The sequence below is a fragment of the Drosophila arizonae genome, chromosome 4 (assembly GCF_054131065.1).
Source record: "Drosophila arizonae isolate 15081-1271.41 chromosome 4, UAZ_ARI_1.0, whole genome shotgun sequence".
Lineage (NCBI taxonomy): Eukaryota > Metazoa > Arthropoda > Insecta > Diptera > Drosophilidae > Drosophila > Drosophila arizonae.
Window position 1 is genome coordinate 9420591 of NC_142924.1, and position 22028 is coordinate 9442618.

A 22028-nucleotide genomic window follows, 5' to 3' on the forward strand; every position below is an offset into this window, starting at 1 on the left:
ACACTATTCGATGACGATATGGCACCATTTTAGTATTTTTCCAAAATATTCCTATCGATATGTGCCGTCTATATATCGAAGTGGACGCATCTCTTATAAATACACCGTCTCACATGTTTATATTATGAATCTGTCATAAACACAACCAATTGATTTTTGCAACGCTTAGTTTTTTTCTAAATCAATAAATAAGTAAATAATATGGCCTCCAAGCGTACCTCCAACAATCCTAAAAAAAAATTAGAGGTTTGATTTAATAACAACTGTTTTTTTTTTTTTACAAATTAGCTAACCGTTTGTTATATTACAGTCATTGCTTAGACTGGCCGTTGAACATTCTGGAAAAGATGAGGAACCAACAAATACAAAACCAGAAGAAACGGATGAAAAGGTGATATATAACTGGGAAATCTGATGTTATGGACTGATATAACATAGAGTATTTATATTCACTTGAATAATAATTAATTATTATCATTCCAGAGGATGAATTTCTTACAAAGTGCTCTGAAGGCCATGACGGGAGATGATTTGGAGGCAGCTTTATTAATTCTAAGAACTGAATCCACAACTCTTGAACAGAAAATTGACAGTTTAGACTTAATACGAGATAAGATCAGTGATATTGATATGGCAAATTCGTTTGTGAAAATCGGAGGCGCCGCCCTATTATTACAGTATATTCGAACTCCGGATAATACCTTCCGACAACAATCCATTTATATAGTGGCTGAAATGGCTCAGAACAATGAGTTCTGTCAAAATTATTTTTATAAAGAACAGATAATTCCTGTGCTTACCACAACTATGAACGACGCTGATGAGGATGTGGCCAAAGGCTCAATTTATGCCGTATCATCATTGATACAAAACTATCCGCCTGGACTGAAAGAGTTTCTGGGCACAAAGGGTATTCAAACTCTGGTGGCTTGCTTAAAATCGGATCATAAATCGGTTTACATAAAGGCGGCCTTTCTTATTGGTTCTCTAGCTTCGCGGGAGAACTCAATCAGAGGTAAGGGAATTAAAACTAAATGTAATGCATATAATATATATTTATATACATATATACTATTTACAGATCACATAAACAAACAGAATGCAGTATCCATTCTTTTGAATAATCTGGAGAATAAGAATGAATATGATGACAAATTGGACGCTACCCTAAGAGCACTTTCCGCGCTCTCGGTGAGCTGCAAATGGAGCTCTACGCGAGATCAAAATACAACTGCCGAAATTACACTCAAGGAGATAAGTAATAATAAGGAATTATTAGATACTTGTGAAGTAAGTATTAAAATGGTTTACATCTTAGCAGGATTCAACTAATTATATACCTTTTTAGGAGATAGGCAACTTTGCACAGACTATTTTAAAGAATATGTCAACGAAATAAAGTAGATAGTGAATTTACAAATATGTAATATTTATACATATATTCATGTATAGTAAGAAAATCCAGTTTCTGTTTCAGAAAGATCAACAAAAGAATTCAATAATTGTGTATTTATTATTGATAGAGCTACTAAAATCGTGTATAAGTGTAAACTTATTAAAGCTTGAAATTATTCTGTGGAAAAATAGTTATATACATATATATACATATTATTTGTTATTAATAATAAAAAAGGAATTATTTAAAAAAATTTAGTCAAGTGCTTTTTATTATTTTTACAACTCGTCAGTAGCGAAAAGTCTGGACACGTTTTTCGCCAGCCAAAAATTTTTTTTTACATCGTATAAGTTACTGCAATTTGAATAGAGACAAGCCCAATTTTATGCTGGCAACATATCAAAATCGTCAGCCACATAAACAATGGGTACATGAATCTTATCGACGGTTGGCTCGTAAATGTAATCACACAATTTGTTTTTTTTCAGACACATATTCCAATCCATAACTTGAACCGCATGCAAACTTTCCGCTTCGTTATGCTGTCGCAAGACCATGGATTCCTGCAAACAAAAGCAAGTATGGCATTAGTTTTTATTTTCTGTAAAATACAATTGACTTCATCTTACCTTTATCTTCTCCCACTTGTCGTCGACGTCTTGAAGCCAGCTGAGCAGCAAGCGACCATTGAAGCGACAGCGCGCACTCTTTTCCTTTTCGTCCTGCTCCGGCGTAATCATATTATAGATTTCATCGTCTTTTAGAAACGTACACACGGAATAGGGAGCAGCTTGGCCAGATATACTTCTCGCTGCCTTCGAGTGCACTCGGATTATCTCCTGCTCTACACTCAAACAGAGTTTCTCTCTTTCCACTGTGTGCGCGTCGGACAGATCTCGCCTGGCTTTCTCTTGTTGGATATAAAAGTCTCGCATACATTCGGGAATGGCATCTGGCACTTCGATTACCGGCGTCGTCACATTCTTATTTAACAGATAAGTACGCTTCGTGAGCAGATAGTCGTTGTAGCCCTGAGGTGGTCTAGGTTTAACGGGATACAGATTTCTCCACTTCCTCTCCACTTGCCTGCGAATATTCAAGAACATCTGAAATCCATTCGTAAAGGGATAATCATGCGGGTGGGTGTCGCCAGAGGCCATCGAGTTATCGGCATGAGAATTTTTCGAATTATCATCGTTGTTCTTCGGTCTTATTTTTCGCTTACGCGGATGCAGCTCAACATTTGAAGATGAATTGATTTCCTTCGACGATGACGTCGAGGACGTCGAAGGACTCGGCACATTCGGCAACACCTCATGATCGAATTGATTATGCTGTATGGGACTAGCTGTCATATTTGTATAGGAGCCTTTGATATCAGCATTGTCATTGGCATGATTCGACGATGCTGGCGATGGGGAGCTGCTCTGCATTTGCGGGGAGGAGTTGTTCGAGCTGCGTTCGGCGCTTGTGACGCCGCTGCGATAGGAGCTGCGTAAGACCCTTAGGTTCTTTTCGTCATTAAATAGCTTGATATTCTTATCGTCGAGTATGGTCGAGCAGGCGATATTGACTTTCTGTGGACTCTCATGTGGGCTCAGACATTGATTGGATAGCACCGTGTCAATCGAATCACTATTGGAACTGACAACATAGGGCAACGCCGCATTCCGCGATGCAGCTACTTTACCAGTACGCAGGACATTACCATCCGTGTCGATCGAGCAATTCTGCTGCGGTATTACAATCTTCAGCGGTGGCACTTTCAAGGCACCATTATATGAGCTATCATTGCTCTTATAATCCTCGCTGCCTTCTGTTTCATTTTCAATCTCCACAGTCTTGTTCACCTCCAGCTCTTTGTCAGCAACTGTCGTAGTTATTTTACTACCTGAGGGCGAGTTTTTGGTGGACGCCAACTTTGAGGTTTTCTCCAGCTTAGATGATACCTTAAGTGAAGTATTCTTTAAGTCTTTCAAATTATCCAAATCTTTGCGTTTCTTCTTCTTTACGTCGTCGCCATGTTCCTCGAAGTCTTCCTCAACATCCGAATAGCTTCGCTTTGTGCTTGTCACGCTTTGAGCTATATTTTGTTCAGCATTTTTACTCTCTGAACTGGAATCCTCTGTTGCAGGCTTCTCCTTGGTTTCATTAACGCTGTCTAACTGCTTATCCGTGGCAGTGACTTCTTCAACATCTGCATCACCTTTTTTATCATTTTTCTTTGAGTGCGTACGGGATGTTTCTGGGTAAAAGAGAGAACAAATACGTAATACAAATTTAATTAGTAGCTATTAAGGTGTAACGCTTTTAAGAGGTGGACATGTTAATATGGACACGACTGTAGAGAATCATTCACACACATATATTTTTTTATAAGAACTACGACTATTTTTTTCTGCCTTTCACATTTCGTGACAAACTACTTTTCTAAGGATATAAAATAGCCCCACCCTAATTATTATGTGGAGGACATTTTCGTTATACGACTCACAAATATAAATACACATACACTTTCACATATGAGACGGCACACACAATTAACATTTGTCTGTATGTAAGTATGTACACATGCATGTATGCAAAGAAAAATAAGAATGGTACATTAGAAATGTCACAGAACAGCTCAATTGGGCGTTATCTATGGCAGCACTCATGTAACAATAACCCGAACAGTAAAGTTCGTAGGACTAATAAAAGAGAAATGAGATCACAATCCAAATTTGCGCTAGATACACACACACACACACACACACACACTAGGTTTAAATGTTATTGCAAAAGTATTTATTTCTTAGTTTTAACTGCAATTTACGCCCACATATTTGGTAGCTGCGTGTTACTTCAAAAATTTGTTGTATGTATACGCTATTGTAAAGTATGTATGTACCTATACGCAATTACACACGTACAGACAGAGGTACACATATACTGTGGCGGCGTACATATAAACAGATAGTAGATTTGTATGTTTTGGCTTACCTGTTGAGGACGTTGCAGTCATTTGGATTAATAAAGCCATTTGTTGTCTTTCCGACATGGGGGTATTTGAACTGGGTCTAGCTGGTGTGACCCCTGTTGTAAATCCTATCCCCTTTGGTCTTGGGGGTGGCATAATACCCAAATTCAACAGCAAACACGAAAACTTAAAATGTTGAACAAAAACAAGAACTCTGACTGAGGGACAGTGTGACCATAAATTGTAATTGAAAAAATATTTAACCGCAAAAACTATCGCATATAAAATGTGATTGTGGATTGTATAATTGTAGTGCGACACTTTTCGATAACAATACAATAGGAATCGAATCTGTAAGGATTTTAACGTTATGGCATCCAATTGCTTTCTGCTTTGCCAATTATTAATGTAAATGTATAAATGTATAGACAAATAATAGCCAAGTATGGTAGAACGTAAGATTTATTTTCATACAAATGTTTGGCTTTATTGGGCAAACACAGAATTTATATTTCTCTTTCAAAAGTTGCCCAAATTTTATTTGTACCGGGCAGTTGTAATTGTTATTCATACATAAGATTTGTTTTCCATTTTCTGAACTATATACTTAACGTCTAGCCGGAGCTCTGCCTCGTCCACGTCCTCTTGGACCTCCACGTCCACGGCTGCCTCTGCCTCGTCCACGGTTTCCAACACGCCCGCTGTCTTTCTTCTTCGACTTCGACTTTGGAGTGTCATCGATAAGCAAAGTTTCCAATGGCAGACTGTCGGGTAATATAAAGTAGCGAATATTGTTGCCTCGAATGCTTAAGGACTCCAAGTGGACTGGATCTCTATTTTTAATAGTCATTTTAACGCTCTTCAGGTGAGTATTCATGGCCACATCCACTCCAGTAATTGTGCCATGAATTTGAGTACCATTTTTTAATTCAACTGTTACAGTCTCATGACTGAGCTTCATCAGAAATCTAGAAATTAATAGTAAAGATAATATATTGTTAAATTGAATATTAGCTAATATTGTATAGCTAATATTGTTAATATATACCAAATAAGTTATTCGTTTATTAAAAACATGGCTAACATCATATTTACTGATTTTACTTTGTGCCATTTTTCAATCTTCAAATTTAGCGCTCAAAATATTGCTAAAGGAATAAGACATATACGCACACACACACACACACAAACAATCTAGTTTACTTGAGGTCCCTCGCAATTGGCAACTGCAGCCGGCAAAGGCTTTCTGCAGTATAAGCATACGCATTAATATTAAAACTTATGGAACATATTTTATTTGTTAATCATGATATCTTTCTTCATACAAACAAACGTTTAACTGCACATGCTAATTTGTATTCACGCATGCACATATAAAAATGTACATACGTATAAAAGAGCAACCATGTTTATACTACATTCAATACAATTTACATTTCTCATACCTCACCAATTTCATCTTTGAAATATTTGTATTTCAATGCACGCGTATGACTTTATTACTATGTGTTTTATTTAAAAATTGACAACTTTTTGTCAAACACAAAATATATACAAACTGAGCTGCGCCGGCAATAAAAAGAATAAAATATTAAAGCCGCATCTACTTATATCGATATCGAAATTACAACAGTGTGATGTCAAGATAACGTGAAACTATCGTTCTTAAATTATTATCAAAATATAATTGTAAGGTAAGTATTGAGAGTATTAAAGTAATTATGAATTAATTTATTTATAAATAAAATAGACAACATTAAAAAGTATTGCCAAAATAAATTCATATTTGTTTCGATAGTTTCACTCACGTTCCAACATCGCAGATATTTGTTCTTTCTATTGGGTGTGATAGATAACTTCTCAGAACACTTTTCTTCAACTGTTTTCCAACACCACATCGCCTGTGCCAAAAAGATTCCAGCCAGTATTAACTAAACGAGAAGCATAAATAATTTTGTAATTATGTGGCTATAAAAGTGTACTAAAGTGTATTTGATATTTAAGAAGAGGGACGACTTTGTGCCCTTTGAAATACTCAACAGAATCTGCATAGTTAGAAGGCGATGGCGTGTTTTTACGAACACCGAATATATGCTTATGTGATACTTATACTTTTCTTATTTATTAACTTATTTGCGCAAGGAAATATAACAGGTAAATGTGAAAACTAATAGCATATTAGCTCTTGACATGAAAGCTTAACTATTTAATGTGCCAGTTTATGTTTTTTCACAATACATCTGTGTTTTGTTTTTGAATATTCTACACGCAAATGCCTGTATACAAGTTTGTACACCTCTACATAGAACATATACATACATACTTTTTTTTGCGTATGCATGTAGGTGTGTCGTGTGTGTATGTGTTTATGCCGCTTGCAAAACCTTTAAAGTGTTAAATATATGTAAATAAATGCGATTATTAACAATAATCAGCGTCGTTATAATATAAATTTATCATCTGCAGACATGTAGATATGTATTTTCTATTCTCTTTTATGTTGGCTATGAATGTCTTTCGACAGCAGCATACCAGACAAAGAATTTTTTTTTTTTTTAAATATTTTTTAAGGGTTGGCTCAACTAGTAGATAGGAAATACTAAAATTTACTAAAATATATACATCTACACATATATATTTTGTAGTGTATAGTGTTTTTTCATTTATAGGCAAACTATTATCTATGCTTGCTATGAGTAATAACGCCCTAATCAAGCTAAAAATTGTTGAACTGATTAACGACAGAGACAGAGTAGATAACAAGAATATGAGGTGCCTAACAGATTGTATTTATCGTTAATCAGAATATCTTAACAGCCACTGAAGGAAGCAGTCATATAGATTGTAAATTTATTTATTAAAAATAAAATTATTTGACATGAAGATAACATTTAATATTAACATTAATTTTCTTACTCTTTTCTCTTTTTAGAATGGGTTGAAGTTGGAAAGAATTCTTCTTTTGAATGTGCGACTGAACACAAACCTGCAATTTGGATATTTAATAATGAAACCAATTATAAATTTGATACAAGGTACGTTCATAATTCTATGTTAACCTATTGAAACTAAATAACAATAGCCAACACAATCAAATTAAGTTCAGCATGGCAAACAACTTATGAGAAACAAAATACAGACTTATAAATGAATAATGATTTCTTATGAAATCAATTCACTATCTTGTAAAAAATTTAGCAATCAATGTTTTTCTTTTTACACTACTTAACTATTCTGATATCACATTTTTCAGATTTACAATAACTGAGAATATAATAATTCCCGAAGAAAATGCCGATCCGAATTTAAGTAATGATGTCAAAAAGTATAAGAATGTACTTTACATACGCAATGTGAATATATCGGACAGTGGGAACTATGCATGCAAAGATACTGTGACAAATACATCCGTGGAGTATAGCTTGCAGCCATTCCTTCAACCGAAAATCATTGAAAGCACCGTTGAGAGCATTAAACGAAAGATCAAGCAAAGTGCCATTATATATTGTGTATTTGAGATATATCCACAGAATGAAACGACAAACAAGCAGCTGAAATGGCTGAAGGATGGAAGCCCAGTTGCGTTCCTAGACGCCGCTGCCTCAATACACAAGCTGAGCGATAAACAATTGAACTTTACACTGGAATTAACAGAGGTTTATAAGAAGGAGAATGGAACATATAAGTGTGTTCTGCATAACGACGCTGAGGATGAGATCATTTCGAAGGAAATAACGTTGCTTGTCATGGAAGTGCCGCAGGCCAGCATCGATTATGCGAAAGCTGTTGGTGCTAGTAAAATTTACTTGAATTGGACGGTGAATGATGGCAATGATCCTGTTCAAAAGTATTTTATTCTGCATTCCCAAGAAGGTTCGCCCGCATACAAATATTATAAAGATATCATCAATGGCAACTATACTTCATATGTCTTGGAGAATTTCAGTCCCAATACAACCTATAATCTGCGCTTAGTGGCCAAGAACTCGATTGGCGAGGGTCCTACCAATCAATACCCATCTGCTGTGACTACCTTGGATCACGATCCGATATTCATACCAAAGGTTGAAACAACTGGCAGCACAGCTTCGACAATTACGATAGGCTGGGATCCGCCTTCACCGGATCTTATTGAGTATATCCAATACTATGAATTGACGGTCTCTGAAGCAGGTGATGTGCCGAAATTGATTGAGAAAGCTTTCCACCAACAGAACTCGAGAAATTTGCCGTACATGTTTGATAAACTGAAGACCGCCACGGACTACGAGTTCCAAGTGCGGGCATGCAGCGATCTGACCAAAACCTGCGGTCCCTGGTCAGAGAAAGTGAATGGTACAACCATGGATGGTGTTGCAACGAAACCAACTAATTTGAAAATACATTGCCATAATAAGAATATTTCTGGGCTGGATTCGATCTCTCTCAGCTGGAATGTACCCCAAAATCCAAATGGAAAGATCATTTCATACTTGATTATCCTCGAAGGAAACTACACCTACTATAATCAAGAGGGTGAAATGTTAACCAAGAAATGGGGCCCCAAAATCCGTAGGGTCGATGAGCCCAGCCATAAAACGATCTACGAAGGCGTTAGTCCAAATACTAATTATACTGCAACAGTCTCCGCAATTACGAGACATAAGAAAAACGGAGAAGCTGCCGTTGTGAGCTGCTTCATGCCAATTTCTACGCCCGAAAAAATTGGCAAAACGATGTGGACAAAGGTTAAGAATGGTCCAAAATACGTTTTAAAATTATATATACCGAAAGTTAGCGAACGGAATGGACCTATCTGTTGCTATCGGCTGTATCTAGTCAAAATAACCAATGGCAATAACGAACTGCCGGCTCCTGAGAAACTAAACGTGGCTACGTACAATGAAGTGCACAACAATAATAATAAGACCAATAATTATGCCTATATAGCTGAAATGCTTAGCAATCGATACTTTAGATCGGAAATATTTTTAGGAGACGAAATGCGTTTCCTTAACAAGCCTGAAGATCTTATTGACAACGATAATATCTGTCGCAAATGCTTAGACGGTGCACCATTTTTAAGAAAACAAGAAAGTGCCTTGAAAATAGGTAAGATACTAGACATTATACTATAATTTATATATATAAATTTATATGGATAACTTATTAGTCACAATTATTGATTATATTTTTTGTTAGATTCCTCCCCAACTCCAGCAGAGATTCAAAAAGAACAACTACTTAAAGATGGAAATTTAACAGAGCAAGCCATACAAGTCTTAGGAAGTAGAATGAGAATACGACGAAATCCCACAGTTGGCACTGAAAAGGAAGATACAAATAATAGTAATGCAAATAATATTGGAGATATATACGATGGCGAAATAGATATAAATTTCAACTACACTGGCTTCCTTGAGATTATAGGTAAGTTAAATATATAACTGCCCCAAATGCGACAATGGAAATAACATATATATTTCCCATTATAGTTCGATCTGGAAGTACGGTTCTTATGGCTTACAGTGATTACTTTGATGTAATGACACCTGCGACTGAGGCAGAACAAATACATTCCCTTGATGATTCTAAGTTCTATTTGAATATTGGCATTAAGGCTGCTGCTATATCACTAGGAGTGATTGTCATTTTTATTATTTTCTGGATAGTCCATCATCAGAAGACGAAGAACGCAATGCCAGACGAAGATACGTTAACTTTAAGAGATTCCTTAAGGTATTTACAACTGATTTGTCTGACTTATAATTTCTTTGAACTCATAATTTGTATATTTGAATTTCAGAACTCTTTTTAGACGTCGGATCAACAATCATAGCCAGTTCATAGGGTCTGGCAATCAGAAAGGTTTCGATACTGGTCCTATTCATAAAGCAGATTTAGTTAGCGCCTATAAAAATCGGCATAAGGATACGGATTATGGTTTCTTAAGGGAATATGAAATGTTGCCAAATCGCTTTACTGACCGAACAACAAAGAATAGTGACATGAAAGAAAATGCGTGCAAGAATAGATATCCAGATATAAAGGCCTACGATCAAACTAGGGTTAAGCTATCGCCAATTAATGGAAACCAGAGTACAGACTATATAAATGCCAATTTTGTCATTGGATATAAGGAGAGGAAGAAATTTATCTGCGCTCAAGGTCCCATGGAAAGCACAATTAGCGATTTCTGGCGTATGATTTGGGAACAACATTTAGAGATTATTGTTATGCTGACAAATCTGGAGGAATATAATAAGTCGAAGTGCGCAAAGTATTGGCCAGAAAAGGTTTTCGACTCGAAGCAGTTTGGCGATATCTCAGTTAAATTTACCGCAGAACGGAAGACTGGAGATTATATTATACGATCCCTAGATATCACGAAGTCGAATCTGATCGGCGACGAGGAAGATCACAGGCAAATTACTCAGTATCATTATCTGACATGGAAGGACTTTATGGCTCCCGAGCATCCGCATGGCATTATCAAGTTTATTCGTCAAATCAATTCGGTATACTCGGTGCAAAGAGGTCCAATTTTGGTGCACTGCAGCGCAGGTGTCGGTCGAACAGGTACTCTAGTGGCATTGGACTCTCTTGTGCAACAGTTGGAGGAAGAAAATATGGTATCCATATTTAATACTGTTTGCGATTTACGTCATCAGCGTAACTTTTTGGTCCAATCATTGGTAAGTTGGCTTAGTTGACAATACTGAGATACGAATATATTATTAATAAAGGCCATGGCTATTATTATGATACTCAATGAGATGATGAGAATATAATGATTATAATGGTCAAAATACAATATATTGACGATATACAGTAGATACGATAATTAAGATTAGTTAATGAGTTTATAGGCTAGCTTACTCCTACTTATTATATATTTAAATACATTGATAATCTCATTGCAGAAACAATACATTTTCCTTTACCGAGCATTGTTGGACACTGCTACATATGGAAACACGGATATACCACTGAATGCATTGCCATCAACAATTGAGAATCTAAAATTCAAGCCGAATGAGGGAAAATGCTTGCTTGAATTGGAGTTTGAGGTTTGTGTGCAATGATTTGTCTCAGTAAAATAAAATTACTTAATTTCTTTCTTTTTCATCATTTAAGAAACTTGTGAACACAACGGATGAGATAAATAAAACTTGCAGCGTAGGCGAAACTAAGGAAAATATGCTGAAAAATAGATGCCATGAAATTATTCCATACGATCGAAATAGAGTAAGTGTGCGAATTTAAAAGTAAATCACTTGATATGTTGCCTAATGTAATCTATATTTAATTTGTTCTAGGTCATTCTAAGCCCCATACCAACGAACGATAATTCAACCTATATAAATGCCTCTTTCATTGAGGGTTATGATAATAGCGAGTCCTTTATAATTGCACAAGATCCTATGGAGAACACAATTGGAGATTTTTGGAGAATGATATCTGAGCAAAGTGTTTCCACACTAATTATGATATCCGAGGTGAGTAAAATATTATGCAGTTTGACTTTATTCCATGCAATTACTATGCCACAATTCTAATTTAGATTGGAGACGGTCCCAGGAAATGTCCACGTTATTGGGCTGATGATGAAATACAATATGATCAAATACTCGTAAAATACGTACATAGTGAAAGTTGTCCGTATTACACTCGTCGGGAGTTCTATGTAACGAATTGCAAAATCGACGATACCCTTAAGGTGACTCAATTCCAGTATAATGGTTGGCCCACTGTCGATGGAGAGGTTCCTGAAGTCTGTCGGGGCATTATTGAGCTGGTAGACCAAGCACACAAACATTATAAGAATCACAAAAACAATGGTTGTCGATCTCCTCTAACAGTTCATTGCAGGTAATTTACTACTAGTAGTCATTATATTTTAGAATGTTTTTAATTATAAATTATATTTAATTATGCAGCTTGGGCACTGATCGAAGTTCAATTTTTGTTGCGATGTGCATTTTGGTTCAGCACCTTAGATTGGAAAAGAGTGTAGATATATGTTCAATAACAAGAAAATTGCGATCTCAGCGACCAGGACTTCTAAATTCATTCGTAAGTATAATACATGACTGCTATAAAACAATGAAATTATAACTAATTATATTTATTCTTTTAGGCACAATACGAGTTCCTACATCGCGCCATATTAAACTATTCAGATCTACATAAGTTGTCCGAAAACATAGAGGATTAAATACGAATTGAATATACTCATAAGAGGAATACAGCTGAGTTTACTCACACATACACGCCCACACACACAGACACACACATACTCACACATACACAAACATACATAGATATTATAATAATGTACATTTCAAGGAATCTTCGTATAGTATGTATTTGAGTGCGACGATTGTATACATTTTTTTACCAATTTATTTTTAACCTTATACATATATTTGTATGTCTGTATGTGCGTATTTATACTGATAAAGCTACCAAAGGATGAATATTAATTTATTTTATAAGATTATGTGTAAAGTAATAAGAATAAAATAAAATATGTATCTTTTACATTTAAGAAAAACAGCACAATAGCTTAGAGAAAGAGAGAGAAACGAAACAAATATCAGCTATCAACCAAACAAATATCTATCTCAACTTTATTTGCAGGTGTGTGTAAAGATTGCGAATTGCTTCTTACTATTTTCAGCGAAAGTAACTCTGTATAGAAATGTGTATGGGGTGGGCTTAAAAGTGTGATATATTCGTGAGAATGGGCATATAAAGGCGAGCGTGTGATGAATCATAGTTATGAGCAGAAGTTGAAGTGAGGCACTGGCATTCGAAATACGACAGAGTCTTGCATGTATTCTCGTTGGGATGGAGCTTGAGGAGGAGGAAGAGAACTTCGACTGTAAAAAGCTTATTTGTGGGCATGAGTCTTAAGCAAATCTGGCAAATATATAGCCATTGGCCAAGACATATAGCAGCTTCACTTCTGTTACACAAATAACTACTATAAATTATTATGTTTAATTATACTCTCAAACCACTGGCAAAGGCTGCTATACTTTCAATTACGAACCCATAAAGTGAGCTGCCTTATTTATGTAATTACAAATGTACTTCTATGACAACTGAACTTGTTACACTAGTTTGCGAACCTTTCATTAAATTAATTAACTTTTTTGTGCAAATAGTCTACGCAGCCAACAGCACAGAAGAGTTCTGCATGCCAGGCTGCCCCAGAGCCAAGAGCGTCCGTGACGGTGGCAGAGGCGGTGGCCGTGGTAGTGCAAGGGCGAGTGCCAGATAGCATCCTGGGTAGCACTTGAATTCATCATCAAACTGGAAATGATGTTTTTCAGTTAAAGCTGAAGACTTGTGTCAACACTTGTGAAAGGCCACTCGTCGCGTGCTCTGTTTAAAATATAATGAATTTTTATATGCATTTGGCAATTAAATGAATAGAATTGCGAAAATTACGTCGAGGGGTCAGCTTGGAGTACATATGGAGAGTGTGTCTGATTGGAAATGTATCTATGTAGAGGTTTTTGCCAATTTGATATTCTCAAGCCAAAGGTAAGAAATGTTGCTAGAAAATAAAATCAATAATAATTATACTTCGATAATATTAATGTTTTAATAATGTTTCTGCACATTTTTGATAAATATGAGAATGAATTCGGTAAGGGGGTAAATAAGGGAATTGGAGCTAGAGAAGGTTTGCATTTCAATTTTTTTTATGTTTTAAATAAAAAAATTGAGTTGATACATTTAAAAATTCGGATAATTTTTAAAGAAAAATTATTTTCAATGTCTAGTTAATGTCTAATATTTTTAATCTTAATATATTTAGTAAAATATTGATAGCTTGAATAACAATTGACAAATTTATGAATCAAGGACTTGTAATGGACTAGACTCGATAAAAGTCTAGCTAGATCTTTTTAAATATAACTCGACACCTACAAGCTTTATATGTAAAAAATTTCATCGGAAAGTTTGACAAAACTAAACAAGTGTTATACAAATTATAATTTTCCGAATACCTGCACGACTCAGCCCAAAACAACAATTTGAGTATGGGAAGAATTTGGAATATACGCCCGCTTAGATCACTCTCACTTGTTGGCGCTTATCATAACGATAAACTGTGGCACGTGCCATGCGTCAACATTTATAACTTTTTCGGAATACAACAAAACGCAAAATAAAAAAAAGAAAACAAAAATAGATGAATATATTAAAAGAAAAACAATTATTGTTATCATGCGGCTTTAATCAGGCGACTTGTGCCGGTGCTCTAGCAGTTGGGCTATCTAACCAGGACTGTGTATCGGACCAGCGCTCCATAAACAAATATTTACCTAATTCAATCCGTCATTTGGTAGTCACAAGCGTGAGAACAGTAAACAAAAAGTTTATATCTGTCACAGGCATAAGTAGAGCTCAACATCCCCAGCCCCTCAGCCGAGGAAAATCGCGTTGTTGAGCGGCGCTGAGCGGAGGCTGACTTAATTTCACGTCTTAGCATCAGTTACGACCCCGCCAATTGGAAAAGTCAACGGACTCTAGTGCGTCCTGGGCGACTTCAAAGGAGCAGCACTACGCCCAACAATTCGCCAAGGATATCATCCGCAACACGTGGCGGACGACGTTCTAGTCTGAGCATGCCAATTGTTTGCCGGTCGCTCATAAACTGCAGTCGAGCGGGTGGTGTGCGCATACTATGAATGATTTTTAATACACACACACACACACACAAACACCACCACTCTCACACACACACAGATACATAAAAAGCAATAAACTAAAATTAAGTCAGAAAACGTGTCGAAAGTCAGTGCCCAGTGCACTGACACTGATGTAAAAACAAACACAAATAGCGAACGACGCTCCTTGTTTACCTTCATAAAACCCATCGCGCATGCCTTTGCCGGGGAATCAGGGAATCACTGACGTTTGCTATACTGCCGTACATCTACAATGGGTGCGAGCGAGAGAGGGCGAGAGATTGTGCGGTAAAGTCACCCCATTCGCAACGTTAAGTACAATCGCATCAGTATTCAGGATATATAGCCAAACACCCACACACACACACACGCGCACGTACACGCACACATCTAATAAATTGGTAATTCGTGGTGAATTTTGACTAACAGTAAATTAAGTAGTGTGAAATAATGATGTTGTTCATAAAATGAGCAACTGTTACACATTTTAAGTATTTTAAATTGCTGGATTTTATGTTATAATGCTCGTTAAAGCCTGCTGGTCAAGGGATTGCAGGAAGAAATGAAATTTGATACTGTTTAGGCGAAAAGCAGGGACATAAGGGGCTTTCGATTTATTTGTTATTTATACTGGGTAGCGTTTAGATGGATCTTGGATGAGTTTGGAAATGGGACACATTTAGTGCTAAATAAATATGTATATTTCTTTGCCTAATATTAAAATGCATATAATTTGGAAATCTTAAAAAAGTTTATTTCTGGAAAAAAAAAAACCAGAAATTTAACTTATTTTAAATTACTTATTTTATTAAAATAGTAATTATTGTATTTCATCAATTTTAAGTTTATTATTCCAGAAAGAGATCTTGCGATTAAATATATTAGTTAAACTCGGACATAACTTCATAGTTCATACTGATATTAGTTTATCCATATCTCTATCATCATACTTTTTTTGTAAGTGACGGTCGAAATTTCAGACTACCCTTGTATATACATTTTATGGGTATAGCTGTAATTGATATGACAGTTTAAACAAGTCCATCTGCCTGTCCTCTAGATAGTAATTCCAAAAGCATTTTATTTCTTATGGAGGAAGTCAAGCAGATAGGATCTCTACACTTATGTAACAATTTATATGTAATACGAATTCTTTCTTTTCCAGAGCAAAAACTCACATAAATTTTATAACAACTCTGCACGGATCTTGAGAGAGTAAAAGGTTTTTTCATGAGCTCGCCCAAGTCTATGTAATATTAAGAATATATTTCTTAGCATGATGAATCGTATTGTTAGAGGAAAAAACTTATATGGAAAGCATAATGTTATTTTGTATACATCAAATACATTGTAACATACGAGTCTGGAGCTGAGGGGCTGAAGGGTGTGAGGTGCACGTTTTATTTGTTTGTTGTCACATAAAGACGCTCGACTGCAGTGAGGCCGTAAGGCAGTGAGGCACGTGCCACGTGCCACATATTGTTCTTGCAGATGCCTTTCGGCTATGTAATGGTCGGGTGTTAACACAAAGTTTCTGTGTCTGATTCGATATTCGTGAAGGCGATCCGGCCAACCGGCGAACCGGTCCGCCCACCCACCTAAAAAGCACAGTCGCAGATGCTGCAAATGATGAGTTGTGCCTAATTCATAACCACATCGAAAGGAATTAACTCACAGCATGTAGCTCTGCCACTGCCATAGAGCTTTCCCTTTCCTGTTTTCGGGGTTTGCCGGAGGGTTGGAACGCTTCCGTGTTAAAATCAAGTCGCTTCAACACGTGTCTTAATTCGTTTGGGTGAGATTCCAACAAGCTGAACAGAAAAGGGGTTTGAAAACTGAAATTAATTTCGCTACCGTTGAGAACTGTCAGCAATCGATTAGATAGAAGAGTCAAGAAAGCTATCCAAATGGAATGCCTGCAAATTAGTTGACTCTTTCAAAGTGAAAGATAACATAGAGAAATAGATGGAGTCCCTAGACAACTGGGATTATGATTATGGGTGTGAAGGGGAATATGATTCTAAATGGGATTTGATTGTAAAAGGATTATTCCTGTAGATTTCGATGTATACTCCATAAAGTGAGAGATTGGATAGATGTATATATCATGGGCAAACGACATAGGAATAGGAAATATATTAATTATAATTTAAATATTTATTTAATAGAGAGAGGATAGTGATTTCTGCTGTCATTGGCAATTATGAATGTAGTTTACTTACTTAGAATAAAAACAGACTCTATACCTTTGCTTCCCATAGTCTAATCAGTTTCACTCTTCTGATCAAAGATGCGTTTGTCGATCGATTGTGAACCATGTTCGGGTTCGCTGTTGTGTAAACTTTGATGTTGGGAGTGCAAACCACGTTATGTAGGTGAAAGAACATCGGATGTGGCCTGTGTTTGTCGCCAGGGGGTCCGTCCGCAGTGGCCAGACGGCACTGGTATTGGTATGGCACCAAGCCATCAACGATTTTCAAGTAATCCCTTGTTTGTTTCTTTGTCCGCATATATTGTTGTTTAACAATCCCAACATAACCACAATGACAGGGCCCTCGGACTAAACCATCATCAACAGCAGCAGCGGAGGCTGTTGGAGTATTCCTGGTTGAAACTAGTTAGCCAGATCGTAGCAAGTAAGCAATTTCACAAATAAGAACATATTCTCTGTTCCATGGCACGACAGCGGGATAAGATAAGAACAAAACTCCGCCAGCGCCTGCTGTGCAGGTCAGACACAGTTTGCGCAGTATGACGTAGTCTTTTTTCTGTTCGACTTTCCTTCTCCTTATTTTTTGTTATTTTTTTTTATTTTTGGGTCCTCGGCATTGGCGGCTCACACCAATTGTGGAGGAGCTTCTGCTGCACAATCATAAATTATGATGCCTACTAGCCAAAAAAGATGATGTGCATTGAAGCTTGGGATTAGCCAGGCAATACGCTCAAGTTTTGCTGCTAGAGTTAATAAACCCAAACAGTTCAAAGAGTTACTTAGCTAATAAATAAAAAAGTACTAGAGTAATATTAATATTCCTATATATGCAATAATATTTCTATCTATGCATATCTATATACACTCCATTCCTCTTGACTCACCATTTTGTTGAGCTGCACGTAGCTTGTAAATAAGTAACAGCAGGGCAAATCTGCATGGTAATGAAAATATTTGACTATCGCACCTAAACGGAAACAAACAGAAATAAGAAATATGCAAATTTGTGTATGTTGAACAATGGACTAACCGTTTAAGTAATTGAGTCTCCATTTTCCACTGTTTACATTTTCAGCATCCAGCATCAGGCAGTCCACTTTGGCTGAGAACACAATGTAGTTGAGTGGAAATCCCCTATTCCGTTCACTTTGGCATGTCCTGGGACACCGCAATTGAGCATTTGGCTGGCACATTAAGAAGGCGAGTGGGCTCGGGGGGTGGAACGTGGAACGGCCAAATAAACATAAATGCGTAACTGTCTGAGCCGAAGCTGTAGCCGGAGCTGTAGCTGTAGCTGTAGCTGGATTGTCTACAGAGTGGGCGTTGCTCTTCAATCCAATTTTGAGGATTTGATTCCATTTAGACGCATCGAAGGATTAGGAATAGGCAAAAAGGTTCTGCAAAGCCAATAATGGTATTTTATTTCCCTCTTGCGTACATTAAAATCAAAAGAAGAAAAAAACTGAAAGAGAATGAGACACAGAAAGAGAGAGGGGAGAAAAAAGTAAAGGATTTACTCTATGCGAAATTAATGATGTTTTCCCATTACATTTACATCCCATTATAATATAATTGAATGCCTAAACATTAACTTGAACAAATGCTAACACATGTTTGTTAACCATTTAATAATGCAAACATTTTTAATGTGTCCAACGAAACTAGTTTGTCGCCGAGAGATTCAATAGTCGCTAAAGAAGTTGAACAGGTTTATGAGAAATCGTCGATATCATATTACGAGTACATTAGTATTGGAAAAGCCAGTTGATTTTTTTCTTCTTATATATTGTACATAAATAAATATATATTAATGGTTGTATAGGAATTACACTAGGCTACATAATTATTGATGTATGCGCAAATAGGGACGATTGACTATGAATGTGAGACCCTAGATGGTTGAACTTTTATATCAACTTTCTGTGTAAAATCATAATATAAAATAATTATATTAATTAATAATAAATGAAACCATAAACCATAAGCAATACAAATAACTAATAGCAATGATTTATATCATTAATAAAATACATGATACCAAAGGATGATACCAATGAATTTTAATAATAAGTGGAGTCAATGAATATTTGGAATTTTGAATAAAATCAATGAACAATACAAATATCAAGGAATAATTCAATTATAAAATTCGAAGGTGCTCATAGAAACTTTGTTATATATAGTATTTGCAATCATATAATATAGCTCATATTGAATATAATTAATTTGTTGGACACATATTACTTTTTACTTCTTCATATTCCTATTATTCACTTTGAATGCATAGCTGATGAACGAGTATTATGTATATTTCTGCTCAAAAGTAACTCTACTTCGTCTCACTCCTATCTCGCAGGATAATGCGTTTTTCTTAAGACACCAATTAAATACAATTTTCAGCTATCTTATTTAGCTTAAGATAATGTAAAAGTAAAAAAAAAAAAAAAAAACAGTTGTGCCATGGTGTGAACCATAAATAACATAGAGAACGTCGTGCTGAGCAGAGCTGGCTTTCGGAGCTGTCAGAAGCTGTTCAATTGGGGTGTTTAATGGGTCAATAGAAGTGTCTGGGAAAGGCGAGTTACTTTGTGCGAGGGTCTATGAGGATGACGATGACGACGTCGACGACGATGATGATGATGATGATCTTGAACCACCCGGCAGAGCACACTCCCTGTGGCTAACTTTTATGGTAGTAGCTGCTGGTCGTTTCTACCAATTAAATAGCTCCTGGTATTTGTTTACCAGCTGGATTGGGGCTTTTCTTTGGCCCGGGCATTCGAAGTTTCACGAGTTAATGCGATAAATTTGCATATTTTGATTGTGTTGCGGTCAACAATGGGTTGCTTTCTGAATTAATGGGATTTCGCAGGCTTATGCAAAATCCGCCAAATATTTTACAATTTTAATTAAATTATCCCGAGCTTTTAACACAGCGAAGCTGTGTATATACATACGTATATAATATATATGTATGTATGTAAGTGCAGCCATCAGTCCGCGCGATGTTATCTATTACTTTATTTGTGGAAAATAACAGTACCATCAGCGACTCGAATTTTACATAAGTGATATGCTTTAAAGCTGGCGCATCCTTGCAGCTGCTCCTGCTCCAGCTCCAGCTCCAGCTGCTGTCGATGGGCTTTGCCCCTAGCAAAACCGCAACACGCATTGCGAAAATTCAATTTCAATATGGAAATTTTACGTTGGGCAGATCCACGTATACGCCTTCGCTGTTTTAATGAGCCTGCAGGCTCCCGCCAGCACGCAGCAGCCTCGAATGCAATTTTACGATATGCCTGTTCTCAACCAACCACTCCCACGCAGCCTGCAGCTAGTAGCCTGTAGCCAGGAGTCAGCTGCACACCCTGCAGCCTGCCCAGACATGTGTTGGGCGTATTGGGCTGTTTGCTTTTGCGGTTGCCTCAACACGTGTTTTCCTATAACAACAAAGTGCAGCCAACTGACCCATCATAGAGACATACATATATATTTATACAATAGAGTGCCTCAACAAGTCTCTACTATTATGTTTAGCTCATTATGGCTCTAATAGATGCATATCTAATACAGGAATTATTTGTATAGTATGTTATGGATATAGTTGGACTACATGCATCAACATGTTTTTTGTTGATGAAACTAAATTATTTAAATTAATTACTATGCAAAATTAGGCAACATGTTTATGCTAGTTTGATAGTTATTCGTAAAGGAAGTATTTGACTCTATTAAATTAAGTATGCTTGAGCTTATGTGAATCGCATAGAAAGGCGATAAGTTAATAAGTGCTCCATAAGGGATTAGAGACTACAACTTTTGCTATTTTCCTATTTCACATCAAGTAGAAAGCTGAGGAAGCTTTTGATATAAGAAAAAATGCCCAACTATATGCTACCTTGCTTTTTCGCACAGGTGATAAATAGATGACAGTCTTCTCGTGGAGTAAGCTATACTTCTAATGCAATCGATACAATTTGCCGATTATCAATCAATTTATGTTAGCTTTATGGATATTTTGCACCACTGTACCTCCAATTGAGTGGCGCGTAGCAAACATTTTTTTGACATCGATAAGAAAAGCAACCCCTTAAAATATCCAATACATGATGTATGTATGTGTTTTTGCATTAACACGAGTCCTTCTCACATTGGATGCGTGTGCATGTGCGTGTGCGGAGCTCTTCTGTGCTCGGGCTGCAGTAATCAGTCATATTATAATTTTGATTATCCCACAGCAAGTCAAACCGTCACGAAATCCCTTTTAAGTACAGCAAAATATTAGCAACATCATTATTGTCGTCGACGTTAACAGCAAAATTCGCTTTTGTGGTAAATCAATGTTTGCGGGGTTGGTTTTACGGATTTGTTTGCAACATCGAATAACATACAATATAATCTAGTGAGACTCGAAAACCGTGGGATCACAGACACAAAATTGTTGACGAAAAGCTTAAATATTAAAGTGTGTGAAATTGAGATAAGGTTTTACAGGAATTGTATATATGTATGTAAAGGTATATGGCTATACTTTCTCTCTCTCTCTCTTGGAAAGTTCTAGTAATACATATGATAAATGTAGTTTCCCTTCTGAAAGTTAATATGTATAGAGCTTATGATATGCTGAATGAATAATTAATTCAAATCAATTCTAAATAGAAATAAATTAAATATATATAATTACTTGTCATTTGTAGAATTCCCTGAGACATGCTTAGCTTGTAGTTTTTCCGGGCAGGCGAATCTTAAATGAAGATAAATGCTGACCGTAAA

At 36.4% G+C, this 22028-nt stretch overlaps 4 protein-coding genes across 4 annotated transcripts; 2 read left to right on the plus strand and 2 right to left on the minus strand.

Annotated features, from left to right (window-relative positions):
* The first annotated feature begins 74 nt into the window (after positions 1-74).
* On the plus strand, positions 75-1653 carry LOC108614195 (uncharacterized). Its single transcript, XM_018008187.2, has 5 exons — positions 75-246; positions 311-391; positions 484-1015; positions 1082-1290; positions 1349-1653. The coding sequence occupies exons 1-5, from the start codon at positions 202-204 to the stop codon at positions 1397-1399; spliced, it is 918 nt and encodes a 305-aa protein (XP_017863676.1). The 5' UTR covers positions 75-201; the 3' UTR covers positions 1400-1653.
* On the minus strand, positions 1637-4608 carry LOC108614194 (uncharacterized). Its single transcript, XM_018008186.2, has 3 exons — positions 4379-4608; positions 2026-3641; positions 1637-1959 (listed from the first exon to the last, which is right to left on the minus strand). Exons 1-3 carry the CDS (start codon positions 4509-4511, stop codon positions 1780-1782), a joined length of 1929 nt encoding a protein of 642 aa, XP_017863675.1. The 5' UTR covers positions 4512-4608; the 3' UTR covers positions 1637-1779.
* Positions 4609-4799: 191 nt separating this feature from the next.
* On the minus strand, positions 4800-5977 carry SmD1 (small ribonucleoprotein particle protein SmD1). Its single transcript, XM_018008188.2, has 2 exons — positions 5801-5977; positions 4800-5323 (listed from the first exon to the last, which is right to left on the minus strand). The coding sequence occupies exons 1-2, from the start codon at positions 5812-5814 to the stop codon at positions 4963-4965; spliced, it is 375 nt and encodes a 124-aa protein (XP_017863677.1). The 5' UTR covers positions 5815-5977; the 3' UTR covers positions 4800-4962.
* Positions 5978-6216: 239 nt separating this feature from the next.
* On the plus strand, positions 6217-12953 carry Ptp69D (Protein tyrosine phosphatase 69D). Its single transcript, XM_018008539.2, has 12 exons — positions 6217-6509; positions 7288-7390; positions 7609-9446; positions 9537-9764; positions 9830-10073; positions 10141-11029; positions 11258-11404; positions 11472-11582; positions 11654-11833; positions 11899-12206; positions 12275-12410; positions 12475-12953. The coding sequence occupies exons 1-12, from the start codon at positions 6419-6421 to the stop codon at positions 12550-12552; spliced, it is 4353 nt and encodes a 1450-aa protein (XP_017864028.1). The 5' UTR covers positions 6217-6418; the 3' UTR covers positions 12553-12953.
* Positions 12954-22028: the final 9075 nt, after the last annotated feature.